Consider the following 16,692-nt stretch of genomic DNA (forward strand, 5'->3'; position numbering starts at 1 on the left):
CAACAATGTGTATGACATATCAACTTATCGATAACAACATTGCAAAACTGCACAAGGATTATGACCTGAACAAAATGGTGGGAAATATTTAGAAGGAATCGATTTCTCTGCCCCTAGGTTGTCACTTGCTTGGTTAATGCTTTGTCCGAGATCGCCTTCCTGGAGGCGCAGCTATTGCTGTTAGGGATTTGCAGGCCGCAGTCACAGACAATGGAATTAGGCGCTATTACACGAATAAGACCAGTGTTAGCTCAACACTCAGTTTTATTTTTTTTTACTAAATCAGACACCTGAATTTGAGAAGAATTCTGATACCGGTGTCCGTGTCAGGTAAGACTGAATAAGACCGGAATCAAATCCGCAATATCATACATATCTCTAGCAGATGGCCACAAATCATGAATTCAAAATAAAATCGAGGACAGCGATATCATGTTACTACTTCCAATGAATGAAGTGAAATGTCACATCAATATCAAGATCACTATGTTTGTTCCAACCTTTCTTATACATCGAATGCAAATCGAAACAAAACTAGATCCGAATCATGTTTGTATACTCTGTCTTTTATTCTCAGCTGAAAAAACAACAAATCAATGACCTGTGTCTTGGTTCGGCGAAGCAGAGATGTGGCTGACGCGCTCAGACGCGTCCCCCGGTGGCGGTGGCGATGAAGGAGAGCAGGGGGTTGGCGCTGCCGGCAGCCTGGTCGGGCTCGTCGAGGAAGAGGTCTTCCGGCACGCGGAAGGTTCCATGCGCGCAGACGATGGCAGCGCCGAGCGCGAGGGCGGAGAAGATGAGTGATCCGACGGAGGTGAGGAAGACGACGAACGCGGAGGAGGCGATGAGTCCCCCGAGCACCTCCTTGTCGGAGAAGGTTCGTCCGCAGGCGGCGAGAGGTGACGCGTCGGCGGGGCGGAAGAGATAGAGGAGGCACCAGGCGGCGAGCAGGGCGAGGAGTGCGGCGAGGGAGAGTGGGTGGGCGAGGAGAGCAGCGGCGAGGGACAGCGTGACGACGGCGGCGTAGTTGACGCGGAAGTAGGCGAGGTTCTTGCGGAGGCGGGAGGCGGCGTCGGAGAGGGACTCCGGGCGGGAGAGCGCGGAGCGGTCGATAAGCTCGGGCCAGGGCCGCGCGCCGGAGAGCGCGCGCTTGGCCGAGTCGAGGTGACGGGACAGGAAGGCGCGGGTGGCTGCAGGGTTGGCCGCAGCAGCGTCGGCGGTGGGCGCAGGGGTTGGTGATGCTGCGGTGGTGGTAGTAGCGGTGGGGAGAAGGGGAGGGGAAGCCGCGGCCATGGCGTTGCGCGATCTCTCTCTGTCTTCTCTCTCTATGCGGCTTTGGTGGATCTGAGGAGGGAGGAGGACGCGGAGAGATCGCCAAAGGCAAACGGCAATTTATTCGGGAAGTTGCCACCGACAGGGCACAACGAATGGACAGGTCAACGGTTGCACATTTTCTTTTCTGAAATTTGTGAAAACACCTTATTTTTTCTTTCACTCTCCCTAATGATCAGCGACTGAAATTGAGGCCGATTTCAGTCGATAATTTTGCACTACGCCGGTGCGGTTCTTGTTCGAGAGGGGGTCTGGGTCCAGGAGGTCTCCTCGGGCTTACAGGGACGGCTTTGGGAGGTGGCCAGCCCCGCGTAGGCCACGGCCGGACGGCAGTCGGGGCTCCGCCGGCCACAGGTGACAGACGACGGCCCGTCGGAGGTGCTGGCAGCGGTTGAGCCACCGGAGACGGGCGTTGCGGGGACGAACATGTCAGATAAAATCGTGATATGAGGAAGAAGAGAATCAGAGGTGGAAGATGATGTTCAGACAGTTGGATGGCAATCCGGCGGCTGATATTCGTCGACTGAAAAGGAAGGCGTTTTCAGTCACTTGTAAAATAGCAGCACCATTTTTCGTTTCCCCCCCCCCCCCCTTTTAGCATAATCAGATTAGATTCATAATGGAAGCCTACATTTGCACCAATTTTTTTACACAATTTATGAGCCATAGATTTATTGGTTATATTTGTGATTTTGCAAAGCTCTCAAGACGCACATTAGAATCTAGGCAAGTTTTTATTTTAGCTCTCCTTGAAATAGATTTGAGATTGTTGTCACTGGGAACACCTTCCTTTTTATAAAAGCGAAAAAAGAATGTCACAAGGAGCTGCGTGTTGCATCCTGAAGTCTTCGAACCATTTCATATTTATTCCTCCCCTGCATTTTTTTTGGCCTACCAAACACACAAAAAAGGGGCCAGAGTTCCGGAGAAAAGCAGCAAAGAGCTTGTCACTAAAAACAATGGTTAGGTAAAGACGCAAGGAGATGCACAAGAAATTCAACAACAAACAGGGGGAGCAGAGCTGTCCTAGTTAGGCAGCAAAACTGGTAAAACATCACAAGCTCTTGGACCTAACACAAACAACCAATACACCAGCAAAGTTCCACCACGCTTTTCAGGAGCACACCTCCATTAGACCATTACATCATTCCCTACATACTCCCTCCGGTCAAATATTCAAAAATATTTGACATATTGGACATGGCACGGTCTTCGGTGCTCACATTTGACCATTATTTTTTATTAGAATATATTTATAAAGTCCAATAAGTTTATAAGATTATGAAAGTATTTTTCAAGACAAATACACACATATATTTTCATGTTTTGAAAACTAAATATTTCAAAAGTTATTGATGGTCAACGTTTCAAAAGTTTGATCAGATCTTGTCCAAATTACCATGTATTTTATAACCGGAGAGAGTACTGTACAAGCAATGCAACTTCCTACGTTATTCCGATTTCCAAAGAACCAGCCAATCACCATCACAGAATACTCTATGAAACTTTAGTCTGAAACAAGAAATAACAGCCATACAAGGCTGCCATTGTTTCCAGTGAGCAAAAGAAGCTAGGCAGAACTTCTGCTGAGGCTCTAACCATTTCAAGCTTAGCATAGCCAGAGGACCAAACAACAAAATTAACCATTAAGCGAACGCACATACCACAAGCATGCTAAGTTGCATTCAAACACGTCCGTGTCCCAGTTTCACATAATAATTCTCACTTCCCACAGTTATCTTACGAAATTGTCCTTAATAGGCAATGAGTATGACTTAGATAACCCAAATTTCCTGCGGTGAAGCCATGGACCTTAAATCTAGAAGGTGGAGCCGTTCCAACCAAAGTCTGAGCGCTGCATAATCACATAATGGATGTATCAGTGCTCACAATCAGCATGATGCTGAGATAACGGTGGATCTTGAAGATACTAACACCATCTATGTAAGCAAAAGGAACTAGATGCAACATTAACAAGACGGCATGAAACGACTGCTGGCATGATCTATTCTTGATGCAAAGCATGCAAACACTGAGCATGTTCTTGTGCCGGATGGGCCTAACAAATAGCAAAATTTTAATGAGAACATGATGACGGTAATGAAGACCCATGAATGAGCACTAAATAAGGAGTGGCTGCTTGCCTTTGAATCGTGGAACTTGAGGTAGAAGCGGGACTTGGGTATGGACAGCTTTGACTCCAGGATAGAAGCTATGCCAGCACTCAACTTCTTATTGACATCAGGATTCAGCCCTCCAATGGAAACAAGCTCACCATAAGCGGCAGGCTCCTGGGTACCCCCAAATGACATAGGCACTGAACCCTTGAGAACAACCATCATGTACTGTGAGAGAACAAGCATTCTAGTTAGTGTCTTCATGATGAGGAGAAATGGCTTTGATTGGATAAATCAATAACTGAAAAGTAATAATATCCAATGGCAGAAGCTCAAGTCTAGCAACACGTCACCCACAAGAAATGTAGAGTAAACATATGAGAATGAGACTAGCGTGCCCAGGGTATGAAATTGAATCTTAAGTATTCAGACTTCCAAGTTTCAGAGAAGTCATTTTGGTACAAGATATCTGGTCTACTAGTAACAAAGCAGCTACCTGAATAACACTAACAGGATCATACAACTAACAGATAGTGAGAGCAACTAACCTCTAATATGGTCACTCGAGTGTCAAACTTAAGGTACTGAACTAGGTAAAACGGTTGATAAATATGATGCCAAATTTACTTTATGTATGTAATTGAATGATGTAGCATCAGGGAGAATGTTAAGGAAAAGCACATACAACCCATGTTCCAGAAATTTAACGGTTCTTGAGGATAGTTCTGAAGCCAACATGATGGATAGTTAATTATCAAGAATTGTGGTACACTGGGGGTTGCTGCAAATCCAGTCCAGGAAAACAATGAGCACAGACTCCCATCAGAAGGCTGTGTGCATCTCAGGATGCAGAGGTGGGGATTTATATTCCGTTGTCCGAAAAGACTCCCATCAGTCAGTTTGTTGTAAATACTAAATACGCTTCTATTCCAAGTCAATCCAATCTGCACACCTATGCGTTAGTTAGATTAGCAGATCAGTAAATTTGCTAGCCGAACGGCTTCATATGTCTTGTACCAAGTGATTACAAATTTACAACGGCCACTACATCAGTACCAGCGGACACGGTGGGAATGCTATCTCAGCTACTATCATAAATCAGGCTGGCTTCCTAATGCTAAATTAGTCAAAATTACAGGTTCTGCGATATATGCACTCAGCTCAAGAATGGCAACAAAAACCTAGAGATTGGAGTCCCCATTCTAGGGCTTTCAGATGTGCCATGTTAATATCGACAAAGTTTCGGAGTGGGGTACCGTGAGTATGAACATTGGAGTGTCAACGTTAATAAGCCTAGAGGTCAAAGTCACCACTCTAACAACTATCATAGAGCAAAGATGAGAGATTTTGCACCGATTCTCATTCACACACCATTGGTAAACATGATTAACTGATTGATTGCCCACAGGAAGGGAGTAAGCTTATGTTGCTCAAAACCCTAGCAGTCCGCTGATGCGAATCAGCAAACGAAAACAAAACATACAGATTGCCAATCAAATATTTGCAAGAGGAGAGGCACCTTCCCACAAGAACTTGCATATGAGACAACATCGAGAAGAAAGAAGCAACGACAGAACTGGAAGGGGAAAGGAAGAGGTGAGCCGTACGGCCTCAGGCTTGCCGATGACGGTGGCGACGGTCTTGGAGGCGTCGGCGAGGATGGAGGAGGTGTCCACCCCATCAAGGTTCACGTTCGTCGACACGTTCAGGCAAGGCATCCTCGCTCGCTTCCGCTTCCTCTTCCGCCGCGCTCTTCTCCTTCCTCCTGGCTTCTGCTCTTCCGGCCGCCTTCCTTCCCCACTCTCCGCCTCTGCTGCCTCTCTCTCTCTCTCTCTCTCTCTCTCTCTCTCTATCCTGCGGCTGCTATGCTCCGGAGTCTCTCCTATTCTTCGATGGGCTCTGGCCCATTGGTTTTCTAAAGCCTTCCTCCTCTCCACTGGGGTGGACTGCACTTGTACACGCTACCAGTATTACCTACGCATCTGTGGACTGCATCTATATTCAAATTTTTTTATCGAATCAAACACTTCAAATCTATATTAGAATTCTAGTTGTATTTTACATATTTAAATTTTCTTTACAAAATTAAACACACAAATCCAAATCGAATTTCGACACTCATGTCTGTGTCAAAATAACACTACTCTATCCGCTGCACGCTACACGGTAAAGTCTTCAGACACAGACAGCACAGCACATTGCTGGACCTGGGTGTCAGACAAACATTAGCAGTCTCAACTATACCATACTTGCATAATATAGGATCAAGAAACTAACTCAGATAGATCAATCTGTTCCAAGAATCACCGAGTTATCGGATGCCAACAATCATTAAAAGGGTAGGAAAAAGAGTTTCATTTTCCTCACTGAAATTTACAAGGAGGGCTTTGTAACTGAATACAGCTTCTCTTGTACAGGGTATGCAAAGCAGTTGAAAGCTGTGAAAAACATCCTACGGATGGCATAACAAGAGAGCTCAACTAGCTAACACCAAATACAAGTATACATACTTCCACAAAGCTACATCAGCTACCATGTTATCTGCCACACAGGCTTGCGTTGCTCAAGGGCAGGGCTATGACCTGCAGCCATATGTTTTTCTTGCTACTGTTCTGTAACTACACTTCCATGTTGACTGTGAGAGATCAACTAAATGATTGAATATACATGGTTATATGTATGTCCTTTACTCGGTCTTGGACATGATTATTTCCCAAGGTCCACGTTTGCTCCCGAACCTGAAAACAAGAAAATCACTTTCAAGTCATTCATGCTGATTCTAATCCAGTCCGGGAATCTTTCCTTTTCCTCAAGCCTGAAATTTGGTTTTCTAACGAAGCCAAGCAAGCGGCTTGTTCCTAAAAATAAAAATCCTAAGAGAGGAACAGAGGGATCATCCATTACTACCTCCAGAGCCCAGCAATTGCTCGCAAACTCATAAATAGAGTAAGGCCAGCCCAGATGCCACCCAGACCAAACTTAGGAGCAGCGGCAAGTAGGAATATTGATGAGACAGCCCCTGCAAAAAACTGAAACAGCAAAGAAGCCAATATGGTTAGGATGGAAAAGCTACAGCACGTTCAGTGATAGCTGATGAGACTATAATGGGATAGAGTAGGGATAGAAACCGTAGAATATGCAGCATAGGCGAAGTCAGAAACACCGTAGTAGAGCCCATCGGCCACAAATGCAATAGCATTTATCGGCTGAGAAATAGTGACAAACTGCAACAATTCAACATTCACAAAGTGAACATAAAATCACTGCAAATTACTTGAGAAACTAAGCATTGACCTCTTAAAATTTTCATTACCCAAACTCCAGATCGGGCAACATCTAGAACTGATGGATCATCTGTAAACAGCAAGGACAGAGATTCAAACCCAACGAATAACGTAGCAGCAAGTGCAACACCAGTCATGCCTCCAACCTACATTAAAAAAGGGAATAGTAAGTTAGCCTTCAGCTTCAAACCAAAGCAAAAGGAGAAACTTCAGTAGCATTTCTGATTTTTTTTGAAGAAACGACTTCTTAACCTGCAGGACTCTGTATAAAACTATGCGGGCTTTCTCATAGTTCCCTTTCGCATATTCGCTAGCAAGTAGAGCCTGTGCAAATTAGGGATACTTTACAAACAAATACACAGGTAACAAGCTCGATGACAGGTCCATTCCAGTAATTTTGCAGACCTGACCAGCAAGGGCTAGGGCATCATTGAGCAGAGAAATCGTTAACCACACTTGCAAGCATATCTCATAGCCAGCCATTGGAACAGGCCCTTCCCTTGTAGCCAGGGATGTAGATAATGTCAGTGTCAGGAAAACTGCAATTGTTCTGCCAATTAGCAGTCCACCTGAAAATCATTCAGTTCAGTTTGTTATCATAAAGGTCAATTACACTAAGATGTAACTCAGGGTGCTTAATAAGCTGACTAATGGAGTTGAATTTATGGATAGTTGTCTGTCTGTTCAGAATCAATACTTTCTTACAATAAAACAAAAACATCATGTGGAAAATTCTTGGATATGAGCATGAGGAAAATTGACCAACCAGATTTCAGGTAGCGGATGATTCCATCACCAATGATATTCCATGAGAACAGCGCTACTTCGTTATTCAGCTTCCAAAGGAGGATGAAAGCTGTCAAGTACCTGAATACATGTAGATAAAAAATGCAAACAGTTAGGGGATTATAATAATAAGTATAGTTGACAAAAAGATGAAGCAAAGATGCTCCAAATGAGGAAAGCTAATTTTATTGCCAACAATATCATGATGGCATCAACATACTCAGAGGTCACCGTGGCCAATGCAGCGCCACTTACTCCTAGACCAAGTGGAAAAATAAGGACAGCATCCAAGATTGCATTTAATAGGTTGCCAGCACCTGTATGCATTATGCCATTAGTCCCTTAATCATTTTAAATCAATTACATACAGTGTCTTAAATAAGAAACCAAATATAGTTATAACAAAAATATGTATTTACATAGGAAGGTCCAAAGCAATTCCAAATGTAGTGTTATGTGTTACATTATTTGATCGAAATGAGCTGGCATACTCTTACCCACAGCATACAACGGTGTCTTTGTATCCAAGAATCCACGAAATGCACCCTGAGCTGCAAGTGCCACTATGATTGGTGGAGCACCATATGCCCTTAAAGAAAGAAATTGTTCTGCCGGTGCTCGCATCGGTGAATCCTGGGTAGGCAGTAAACAGAACAACTTATGTTCAGCAAGAGTGTTTTTATAGCAAACTGCAAGAGTATTGGGAATCAGTAACAGCGGCTATCATTAAGTATAATTTACAACAGTTCCAACATTACAGAACCTTAAAGTCAGAACATCATGTTCCAGAGAAGAGACAGGTCGTTTTAGAAATCTGAGTACTGCATTAAATTAGTCTTACGTACGACGGGTATACCAATGATGTTCATTAGTGTCCCAGATCCAACAAGCAGTGCCACCATTTCCAACAATCCAATACCAGCAGCTAGAGCCAAGGACGTTGACACAGCCGGAAGAATTTTCTTTTGTTCACTTGCCTTCTCTTGAGGTGTTGAAAATCCGTCTCCTAGGTGAGAACTAAACACTAGTCACTGTAATGCAAATAACAGAGCTGCTTTTCAAAAAGCAAATAAAACTCTTAATTTGCTTACTTTCTTCTGTGCCACTATAATCGGCATCCACCGCCTGCTGCTCAGCAACAAAGGATGTCGTGACATTAAGCAATGGCACATTGAACAGCTTGGATACCAAATTGAAGATAGAAACGGACGCACCAACAGCCGCAAGTTCAGCCGAGCCTGAAGACAGACTTAGCTCATTAAATGAATAAAAAAATTGAATTCAACATGATTGTAAATGTGCTGAACTCTAAGCTGGAACTCGTACAATTTATACAGCCTGTAAAGATTACTTTGTATGGCATAGCTCTAGTCGTCTTATCAAAAAGCGCAGCTTTGGCTACTGAAATATCTAGTTTGTGTAGTTTCCGTCTTGCAACGTTTTCAGTTCCACTCTAAGTCTCTAGGGTGAAATTGAAAGTCCCATGATGTAACTCACATGATATGTTATCCTGTTCCGAGACACCATTTGGATTTGGGAGACGATTTTTGTACTAAAGTTGTTGGGTACCAGAAGACCGGAGCATTTTAAGCAAGATATTGAGATGAGAATTTACCAATATGGCCAACGAAGGCGGTGTCGACGAGAGCCGTGATGGGGTCCGCGGCGAGAGCGAGCACGGCGGGCGCGGCTATGGTCAGGATGTCTGCTGCAACCCCGTCGAGCCTGAACCACCCCAGAGCCGCAGGCCCCGCCGCCACAGACGCCTCTTCGTCATCCTCCCTCCTCTCGGGCCTTGGCTCCCGCTCGGCCTCCTCCTCGACGACACCCTTGCCACCGCGACTGCATCGTTGGGGCTGCCACCGAGGAGTAGCGCGGCGGCGACGGAAGAAGGTCACGCGAACGCGGTTGGGTCCTGGAGATGGGGCTGGGATAAGCGCGGCGGCTGTAGGCCTCGTCGGCGGCGAGGTCGCCGCCATGCGCGCGCGCGAGCGTGTGGTTACAGTGGCGCTGGCGTGTCGAGGAGAGGAGAGCGATGCGGGCCCTTGGGCTGGGCTGGGCCCATGTACGACCGCTGTTTGAAATCTGGACCGTCGGTTATGCTTCAACGGCCAGGATATGCCTGTCTGGCTCTCCTACCACTCTGCTCCGACGCGCCGCACCGCACTCGACCTCAAAGCCGCCGCCGCCGCGCTCCGGTGGCCTCTTCCTTGGACGGCTCGGTGAGAGAGATTATGAGGTTCGTGGGGTGGTACCTAAAGATCGCGGCGGTGGGGGCCACGATAGGCGCCGCCATGGAACTCTTCATGATCCACACTGGCTTCTGTACGTCCCTCTTTCCCTGCTCATCATCCAACCCACCACGCTCTTGTAGATTCCTTTCAGATTTCTAATAAACAGACTCAAATGAATCTTTTTTCTTCGCTTCGCTGGTCGCGCGGTCCCTTTTTCTTACGAAAAATCCCCATTTGATCCATGGGTACCTTTAGATGTCGCCCAATCAGATTGTAAAATTTTCAAGTGCAGCACTGCTACTCTCCTCCTAGGACCAATTGACATTCGCATTTTGCCCCCATCCAAATTCAGTATCTAGATCTAGCCTTAACCAGTAGATGGTTTACCATGAGAGTAATGGGACTTAGTTGTATAAATCATTGGGAAGTTACACGGTTTCTCAAGGTTCCCAAAGTTGCGTCGAGCAACTAATAACTAACTAAATTGGACTGTTCATTGCGGCTTCTCTTAAACAGCAATCCAAGCATCCGATTTTTAGGTTGCCACTCAACTAGGTCAGAATATCTAGTACCATTCATCCTGCCAAGTTTGTTTGGTTTCTCTATTGTTCACTGCTGCATAGGATTGCCTCTTATATTTCTCTCTATGATTCTATACTACAGATGAGAAGGTAACTGTCTTGGAGTCAGAAAAACGAGCTTGGGAAAGCAGTCCAGAGGCCCAAGCTATGAGAGAAGCCTTGAATCCATGGCGCAAGCATGATGACCAACAGGGGAAATAGTCATGAGTTATGTGTCCTGTCTCCTGTCAAGTATTTGCATTCAAATCCTCCATTTGTAGACACTTGAATGAGGTAATATGAATGCAATTTTTTTGCATTGGTGAATAATTTGTCCTACTACTATGAAATTGTTGGATGGTAGCTTCCAGGAATGTTTAAAGGTTTATAGGCAACAATGCTAAATTGTAAATGTCCAGAGTGGCAACAGCGCTAAATTGTGTTGTATGTTATTTTAACAATTTAACTACGAAGTTATAGGTTTAGAAAGGTGAAAGAGGTCTATTTCTTTGCATGATAATTTAATGCTCTATTTCTTTCTTGATTACAGCTTGTTGGAGTAGTCCATGTAGGTCATTATCCCAAAATTTAAATTTTTGTATCATTTTGAGCTATTCAGGTAACTCATTGCCCCCCTTGTTTGCCGTATCGATACCACCTTGACAAAGATTGAAGACAACTTTTTTATTATTATTATTTTGGGCAGAAAGCTAACATGCTAGTCAGATTCATTCTCCGAACTCAGCATACTTTAAGTTGTTAGTTAAGCGGTGCTTAACAACAGTAAATTTGGAGGATTTTGCACACGACTCCGTTCAATCAGGAACAAAAAATCTTAACTGATTTCATGCAATTTTGGGCCGACTTGTTAGTATTAATGCCCTGTAAATGGAATACTGGTTCTGTACTTTGCATACCAGCTGATAATCTGATAACTTCCAATCCTCTTGATTCCTCTTGCAATGTTATTTATTTCATGTGTTGTATCTAATCCAGTCCATCTAGAACTAAATCAAAATCTGTACAAGCAACAAGGAACTGATCAAGGAATTCCTCTGTCAACTCGAAACTTGGTGAAGGTGCTTACAACTAGACCGACCAGCAGCAGTAGCGTAAGCTGGTCTTGCTCTTAAGAATAGAACTATGCTCGATGCTAACCCCAGCAATGTGATGCAACCCCACATGAAGAACATGGTCGAGTAGCGCTTCGCTCCCATGCACACCACCATGGTGTCAATAATGCCAGTGTGGCTATCCAGTACGGTCATCCTTCGACCATTTGCGTCGTATACCAGTGCAGCAATCTGGCCATAGAGGAGTGAACCCAGAGGGATATTGGTGATTAGTATGTTGTGGTTCACACCAATGCTATTCGGTCCAAAGAGCTCAGAGGTCACTGGCACTGCTTCAGCGAAGATGAACCCTGAGCTTAGGCCAATGAGTGCTGTTCCTGCTACCAGACTACCAGAGTGCTTCCATCTTGCAGTTTCCATATAAGGAAAAATGCCATTGGCATGGGCACCAATGCAGCTGTAAGCCACCCTGTCCGAGTAAATGACAGCTTCCTGTGTAAAAATTGCACATTTAATTAGTTAGGAGACCATTTGATGATGATTACAGTATATGTATGTATATAAAGTAAGACAGACCTGTGAAGGAAGTCAGGGAATTCAGAGAGTAGGCGGCCGAAGGAGGAGCAGGAAGAGTAGACGGCAAGAAGCATGGTGAGTCGTGATTGCTGGTGCAACAGACTGCGCAATCTGCCCCAAGTTGTTGCTGTATACCAGGCCAGCAGTGGCACCACAGAAGTAGGCTGTGTATTAGAGCCAGAAGTCCACACACCGAATGAGCTTCTTTGCCCTATGCTCCTCACCAAGAGCCACCACTCGACCCTTCACCAGTATTGTTCCAGTGTTACTTGAACCCGGACGCGAGTGTCGTAATCTGACTCGGATTCAGGTGTCCAATTTGGTAAATAAAATTTGGGCACACGAAATATAATTCGGAATCCGACACGAGTGTCGGAATCTGACTCGGATTCGGGATGTCTGATTATGAAGAAAAAAAATGGACACAGGTGTCAGGTAACACTGTCCGCCGCAAGAGCCCTGCAGCTGGTGTTGCACTGTCTTTTGCATCATGCCATCGGATTCCACCTGATGATCCTTACTGAATAGGAGTGGCTTATGTGGATCATCATGGTTTAGTGGCGACACAGGGTCAGGACCGTGTGTATCCACATGTGAGCAACTGGAGGAGGCTGGGACTATGAGAGGAAGGACGAGGAGGACCATGCCGCCTGTGAGGGTGACCCATGCAGTGGAGCTGGTTGTGGTGAAAGATCCAAATATCACTAGATATATGCCGGTGATGAATGCAAGGATGTAGAGGCCGAGGAAGACACGCCTGTCATGCTGTGGAGGTGGCTGTCATGAGGGTGGCAGAGGAGGATCGCTTTGAGTGCAAGAAGAGAGACGGCGAGAGGGAGGATATGGCATTGAGAAGGAGGTAGACAGCTGGAGAGAAGGGGGAAAGGGCATTTGCAAAGAGAGTGTCGAAGGCGGCACTCAGCCCATTGAAGCTTGTTGACAGGGAGATGGCAAGGGAGCGATTGCTTGCAGAGAAGCTGCGTATGCAGAGAACAAAGCAGACCGTGTGAACCAGCAGATGCGGCACCTTGCGGTATACATGCATGCATTTCGACAAAAGAAGACGTATGACACTCCTGGCTCTACTCTCATACATCAACATCTACCTAGTGTTTTTTTTTTTTTTTTTTTTTTTTTTTGGCGAGGAAACATCTACCTAGCTTGTTGAGGGAGTTCTGGACAGACGATATCACTCAGGTAATAGAAAACGAAAAATGAAATTCTAACGGTCCCATTCTCGGAAAATAAAGTATGGAACACGGTTTTTCAAATGAAACATAACAAATCCATAGGACCTGACAGCTCCTCAGCGGAATTTATTAGACATTCTAGGATATCACTAAAAATGATCTTATGGCAATGTTCCATGAATTGCACTATAAAAATTTAACACTACATAGGCCAAACTTCAGAGAAATTACTCTCATACCAAAATTAAAAGACGCTTGCAGAATACAGCAATATAGGCCCATATATCTGCTGAACGTAAGCTTCAAAATCTTCACAAATGTGACAACTAACTGTGTGAATAGTGTCATCGACAAAATAATTCGACCAACCCAAACTGAGTTCATACAGGACCGTAACATCCTAAAAGAAGTGGTCATTTTACATGAGACTATGCGCGAATCCTATAGGAAAACGTTGAACGGGGTTCTTCTTAAAATAGATTTTGAGAAAGCATATGACAAAGTGAAGTGGCTATTTTTGCTATAGAGCCTACGTATGAAATGTTTCTCACATAAATGGTGCTTATGGGTAGAAACTTTTATTATTAGGGAAGTATGGCAGTTAAGGTCAATGAATAAACTGGTCGGTATTTCCAAACAAAAAAAGTTTTATGACAAGGAGATCCACTTTCTCTGATTATGTTTAATATTGTCGTAGACATGTTAGAGAGAGCCAAAAGTGTTGGGAAAATTGTAGGTATTGTGCCCCACCTGGTAGATAATGGGCTTTCAATTATTCAATATGTCGACGACACAATCTTTTTATGGACCATGACCTTGAAAAGCTGATAAACTTAAAGCTTTTGCTATGCGCCTTTGAACAACTATCTAGCCTAAAAATAAACTTTCACAAAAACGAATTGTTCTTCTTTGGCAAGGCAATGGATCATGTTGAGCAGTATACAGATATATTTGGATGCGCTAAGGGTGAGCTACCCCTGCGCTATCTAGGGATCCTGATACACTATCGTAAGCTAAGAAATAAAAACTAGAAAGGAGTAGAAGAACATGTTGAAAAAAGACTAAGCAACTGGAAGGGTAAATACTTAACATGGGGTGAGGGGGGGGGGGGCAGACTCGTCTTTCTTAACTCGGTTCTGAACAGTCTTCCTGTATACATGATGTCCTTTTTCCTAATTCCAAGAGAGAGTTCTAAAAAGACTTGACTACTTTCGATCCAGGTTTTACTGGCAAAGTGATAGTCATAAAAAGAAATATCTCTTGGCTAAATGGAAAGTCTTATGCCAACCCAAAGAACAAGGGGGTTTAGGGATTCTGGACCTACACATCCAAAGCAATGCTCTTCTCTGCAAATGGTTGTACAAACTTCTCACTAAAAAGGGGATGTGGCAAGACCTCCTACAAAACAAATATCTTGGATCTAAACCACTTATCTAAGTGGAGGGAAAACCAGGTGATTCACATTTTTTGTCTGGCTTAAAGAAAGTAAAGCATACCCTATTCTAGTATGGCTCTTTTCATATTAAAGATGGGTCGAAAATCAGATTTTGGGAAGACAGATGATTGGGCGATTTGTCGTTAAGAGACCAATACACAGAGCTATATAACATAGTTTGAAATAAGCAAGACACGGTGACTACCGTTTTACTGTCTTTCCCACCAAGAATCACCTTCAGAAGGGACCTAATTGGCCCAGAAAAAATTATGTGAAATGATCTCCTTTCTCGCCTTACAAACATTGATTTGACAGAAGAACAAGATGAGTTTCAATGGAACTTAAACCAATCAGGAAGATTCTTTGTCAACTTACCCAATACAAATGAGATGAGCCCTCATTCATAGGGATCAACCTACCAAGTACAAACATATGTGAAAACTAAGAGTTCCATTAAAAACTAAGATCTTCCTTTGGTAATTACGCAAAGGTGTGCTACTGACAAAGGATAACCTCACTAAAACAAAATGGTAAGGCAATCAGAAGTGCTGCTTTTGTCACAAAGCGGAGACGATTAAGCATCGCTTCTTTGAGTGTTGTTTCGCTCGTTCCGCATGGTTTCTAGTACAGGTGGCAACAAATCTTTACCAACCACGAAGTGCACCAAACATGTTTGTAACTTGGCTATGTGGTCTTAGTAAAAATTTAAAAGCTAATATTCTAGTGATGATGACCTCCTTTTGTTTGTCGCTATGGTTGTGCAAGGATGACATTATCTTTAACAAAAGAAAAAATGCTTCTCCTTTACGGGTTATTTTTACTTGTACGCATTGGCTCTGTATGTGGCCGGTGATGCAGCGATAAGAACATCATCAGTTTATTACATCTGGATGTGCATACTTGGAGCGAGCGGCCAAGGAGCTCTTTATCTGGTTTGGGTGGTGCTCTAATCTTCTCATTGAAGCTCAACCACCATAATCGACTCATTGAAGGCATGTGCTCTTTTGTTATAGCTTTGTTCTTGTTTTATTTGTTCCTTTTGTTTGGCTATGTGTATTCTTATGCAGAAGCAGGGGTGAATTCTTGTGCGTTGTATCATCTTGATATGTGTAGTGAAAATAACCCTATTAGGTTATGATTGTGATTGTGATGATTAATGACAACATAGTCAATGAGACTAATATGTTTGTCAAGAATATATGTTAGTAGGTCTCATGGATGAAATACACGAAGAAGCCACCGCAGCCGGGATAAAGTTTGATTGAATTGAAAAAAGTCCAAGAGAAATTGTTCTCACCGGAAGGTCCGGCGCTGGAAGAATTGCACTCACCGGAGCATTATGTCCAGAGGCAGTTTGCCTCACCGGATGATCCGGTGATAAGGAATATACACGCTGGAGCAATTCTGTCAGAAGGAGTCAGAGTGGATTGCACTCACCGGAAGGTCCGGCGATCAGAAGAGATGCACACTGGACTATTTCTTGCAGAGAAGAATCTAAGCACAGAAGATCAAAGATCAACTCACAAGATAGTTCAGTAATAAAGTGATGCACACCAGAGGCTTCACCGGAGTATTTAACAGAAGGTGTGGAAAACCCAGAAAAGAAGAAGTTCTACACACCGGAAGGTTTGGTGATGAATACAGTGCACACTGGAGACTTCACTGGAGCATTTAACAGAGTGTGTAGAAAACCCAAAAAAGAAGAAGTTCTACACACTGGAAGGTCTGGTGATGAAGACAGTGCACACCGGAGTATTTTGTGCAGAGAAGAAGTTTGGCGCGGTCTGACTTAGGATAACTCACCGGATAGTTCGGTGATGAAGATGATGTATACACCGGAGTATCCGGTGTTTAGAAGAACTCTGAGTGGAGTTCCAACAGCTAGTTTCTGGGAATGTACACACCGGATGGTCCGGTGCTTGTATCTCTGTTAACGTCGGATCATCCGGTATTCACAAAATATGTGAGCTGTTGGGATAACGGCTAGTCCGCGGGGTTGAGGCTATAAATACTCCTCCACTCATTCATTTGAAGATGTTGGAGTCCAGAGAAACCCTTGTACACATAAGAAGATATCCAAGCCATCCAAGAGCATTAAGTGTTCA

The 16,692-nt window shown here is 44.1% G+C and overlaps 3 protein-coding genes and 1 pseudogene across 3 annotated transcripts; all 4 read right to left on the bottom strand.

Annotated features, from left to right (window-relative positions):
* Window positions 1–399: 399 nt before the first annotated feature.
* Window positions 400–1,897, bottom strand: LOC133905737 (PRA1 family protein B1-like). The gene has a single exon (XM_062347498.1). The coding sequence runs from the start codon at window positions 1,291–1,293 to the stop codon at window positions 643–645; it is 651 nt and encodes a 216-aa protein (XP_062203482.1). The 5' UTR covers window positions 1,294–1,897; the 3' UTR covers window positions 400–642.
* A 1,096-nt stretch (window positions 1,898–2,993) lies between these two features.
* On the bottom strand, window positions 2,994–5,322 carry LOC133905738 (uncharacterized). Its single transcript, XM_062347499.1, has 3 exons — window positions 5,057–5,322; window positions 3,477–3,677; window positions 2,994–3,187 (listed from the first exon to the last, which is right to left on the bottom strand). Exons 1-3 carry the CDS (start codon window positions 5,165–5,167, stop codon window positions 3,152–3,154), a joined length of 348 nt encoding a protein of 115 aa, XP_062203483.1. The 5' UTR covers window positions 5,168–5,322; the 3' UTR covers window positions 2,994–3,151.
* Window positions 5,323–5,780: 458 nt separating this feature from the next.
* On the bottom strand, window positions 5,781–9,627 carry LOC133905735 (protein DETOXIFICATION 44, chloroplastic-like). The gene is made up of 12 exons (XM_062347497.1): window positions 9,135–9,627; window positions 8,611–8,757; window positions 8,365–8,525; window positions 8,017–8,152; window positions 7,740–7,836; window positions 7,500–7,600; window positions 7,139–7,302; window positions 6,986–7,057; window positions 6,763–6,879; window positions 6,578–6,673; window positions 6,357–6,478; window positions 5,781–6,187 (listed from the first exon to the last, which is right to left on the bottom strand). Exons 1-12 carry the CDS (start codon window positions 9,496–9,498, stop codon window positions 6,136–6,138), a joined length of 1,629 nt encoding a protein of 542 aa, XP_062203481.1. The 5' UTR covers window positions 9,499–9,627; the 3' UTR covers window positions 5,781–6,135.
* A 1,728-nt stretch (window positions 9,628–11,355) lies between these two features.
* LOC133905656 (protein NUCLEAR FUSION DEFECTIVE 4-like) lies at window positions 11,356–13,003 on the bottom strand (annotated as a pseudogene).
* Between the last annotated feature and the right edge of the window lie 3,689 nt (window positions 13,004–16,692).

The sequence above is a fragment of the Phragmites australis genome, chromosome 23 (assembly GCF_958298935.1).
Source record: "Phragmites australis chromosome 23, lpPhrAust1.1, whole genome shotgun sequence".
In the NCBI taxonomy this organism is placed as follows: Eukaryota; Viridiplantae; Streptophyta; class Magnoliopsida; order Poales; family Poaceae; genus Phragmites; species Phragmites australis.

What these genes read in the sequence shown, in the direction of transcription:
- LOC133905738 (XM_062347499.1), bottom strand. Translation starts at nt 5,167, where the DNA reads ATGCCTTGCCTGAACGTGTCGACGAACGTGAACCTTGATGGGGTGGAC. An exon ending in TCATCGGCAAGCCTGAGGCC is followed by an intron (nt 3,678 to 5,056) that starts GTACGGCTCACC and finishes GTTCTCTCACAG; the next exon opens with TACATGATGGTTGTTCTCAA. An exon ending in TCAAGTTCCACGATTCAAAG is followed by an intron (nt 3,188 to 3,476) that starts GCAAGCAGCCAC and finishes GTGATTATGCAG; the next exon opens with CGCTCAGACTTTGGTTGGAA.
- LOC133905735 (XM_062347497.1), bottom strand. Translation starts at nt 9,498, where the DNA reads ATGGCGGCGACCTCGCCGCCGACGAGGCCTACAGCCGCCGCGCTTATC. An exon ending in CCCTAGCCCTTGCTGGTCAG is followed by an intron (nt 7,058 to 7,138) that starts GTCTGCAAAATT and finishes TAATTTGCACAG; the next exon opens with GCTCTACTTGCTAGCGAATA. An exon ending in TTTTATACAGAGTCCTGCAG is followed by an intron (nt 6,880 to 6,985) that starts GTTAAGAAGTCG and finishes TTTTTAATGTAG; the next exon opens with GTTGGAGGCATGACTGGTGT.
- LOC133905737 (XM_062347498.1), bottom strand. Translation starts at nt 1,293, where the DNA reads ATGGCCGCGGCTTCCCCTCCCCTTCTCCCCACCGCTACTACCACCACC.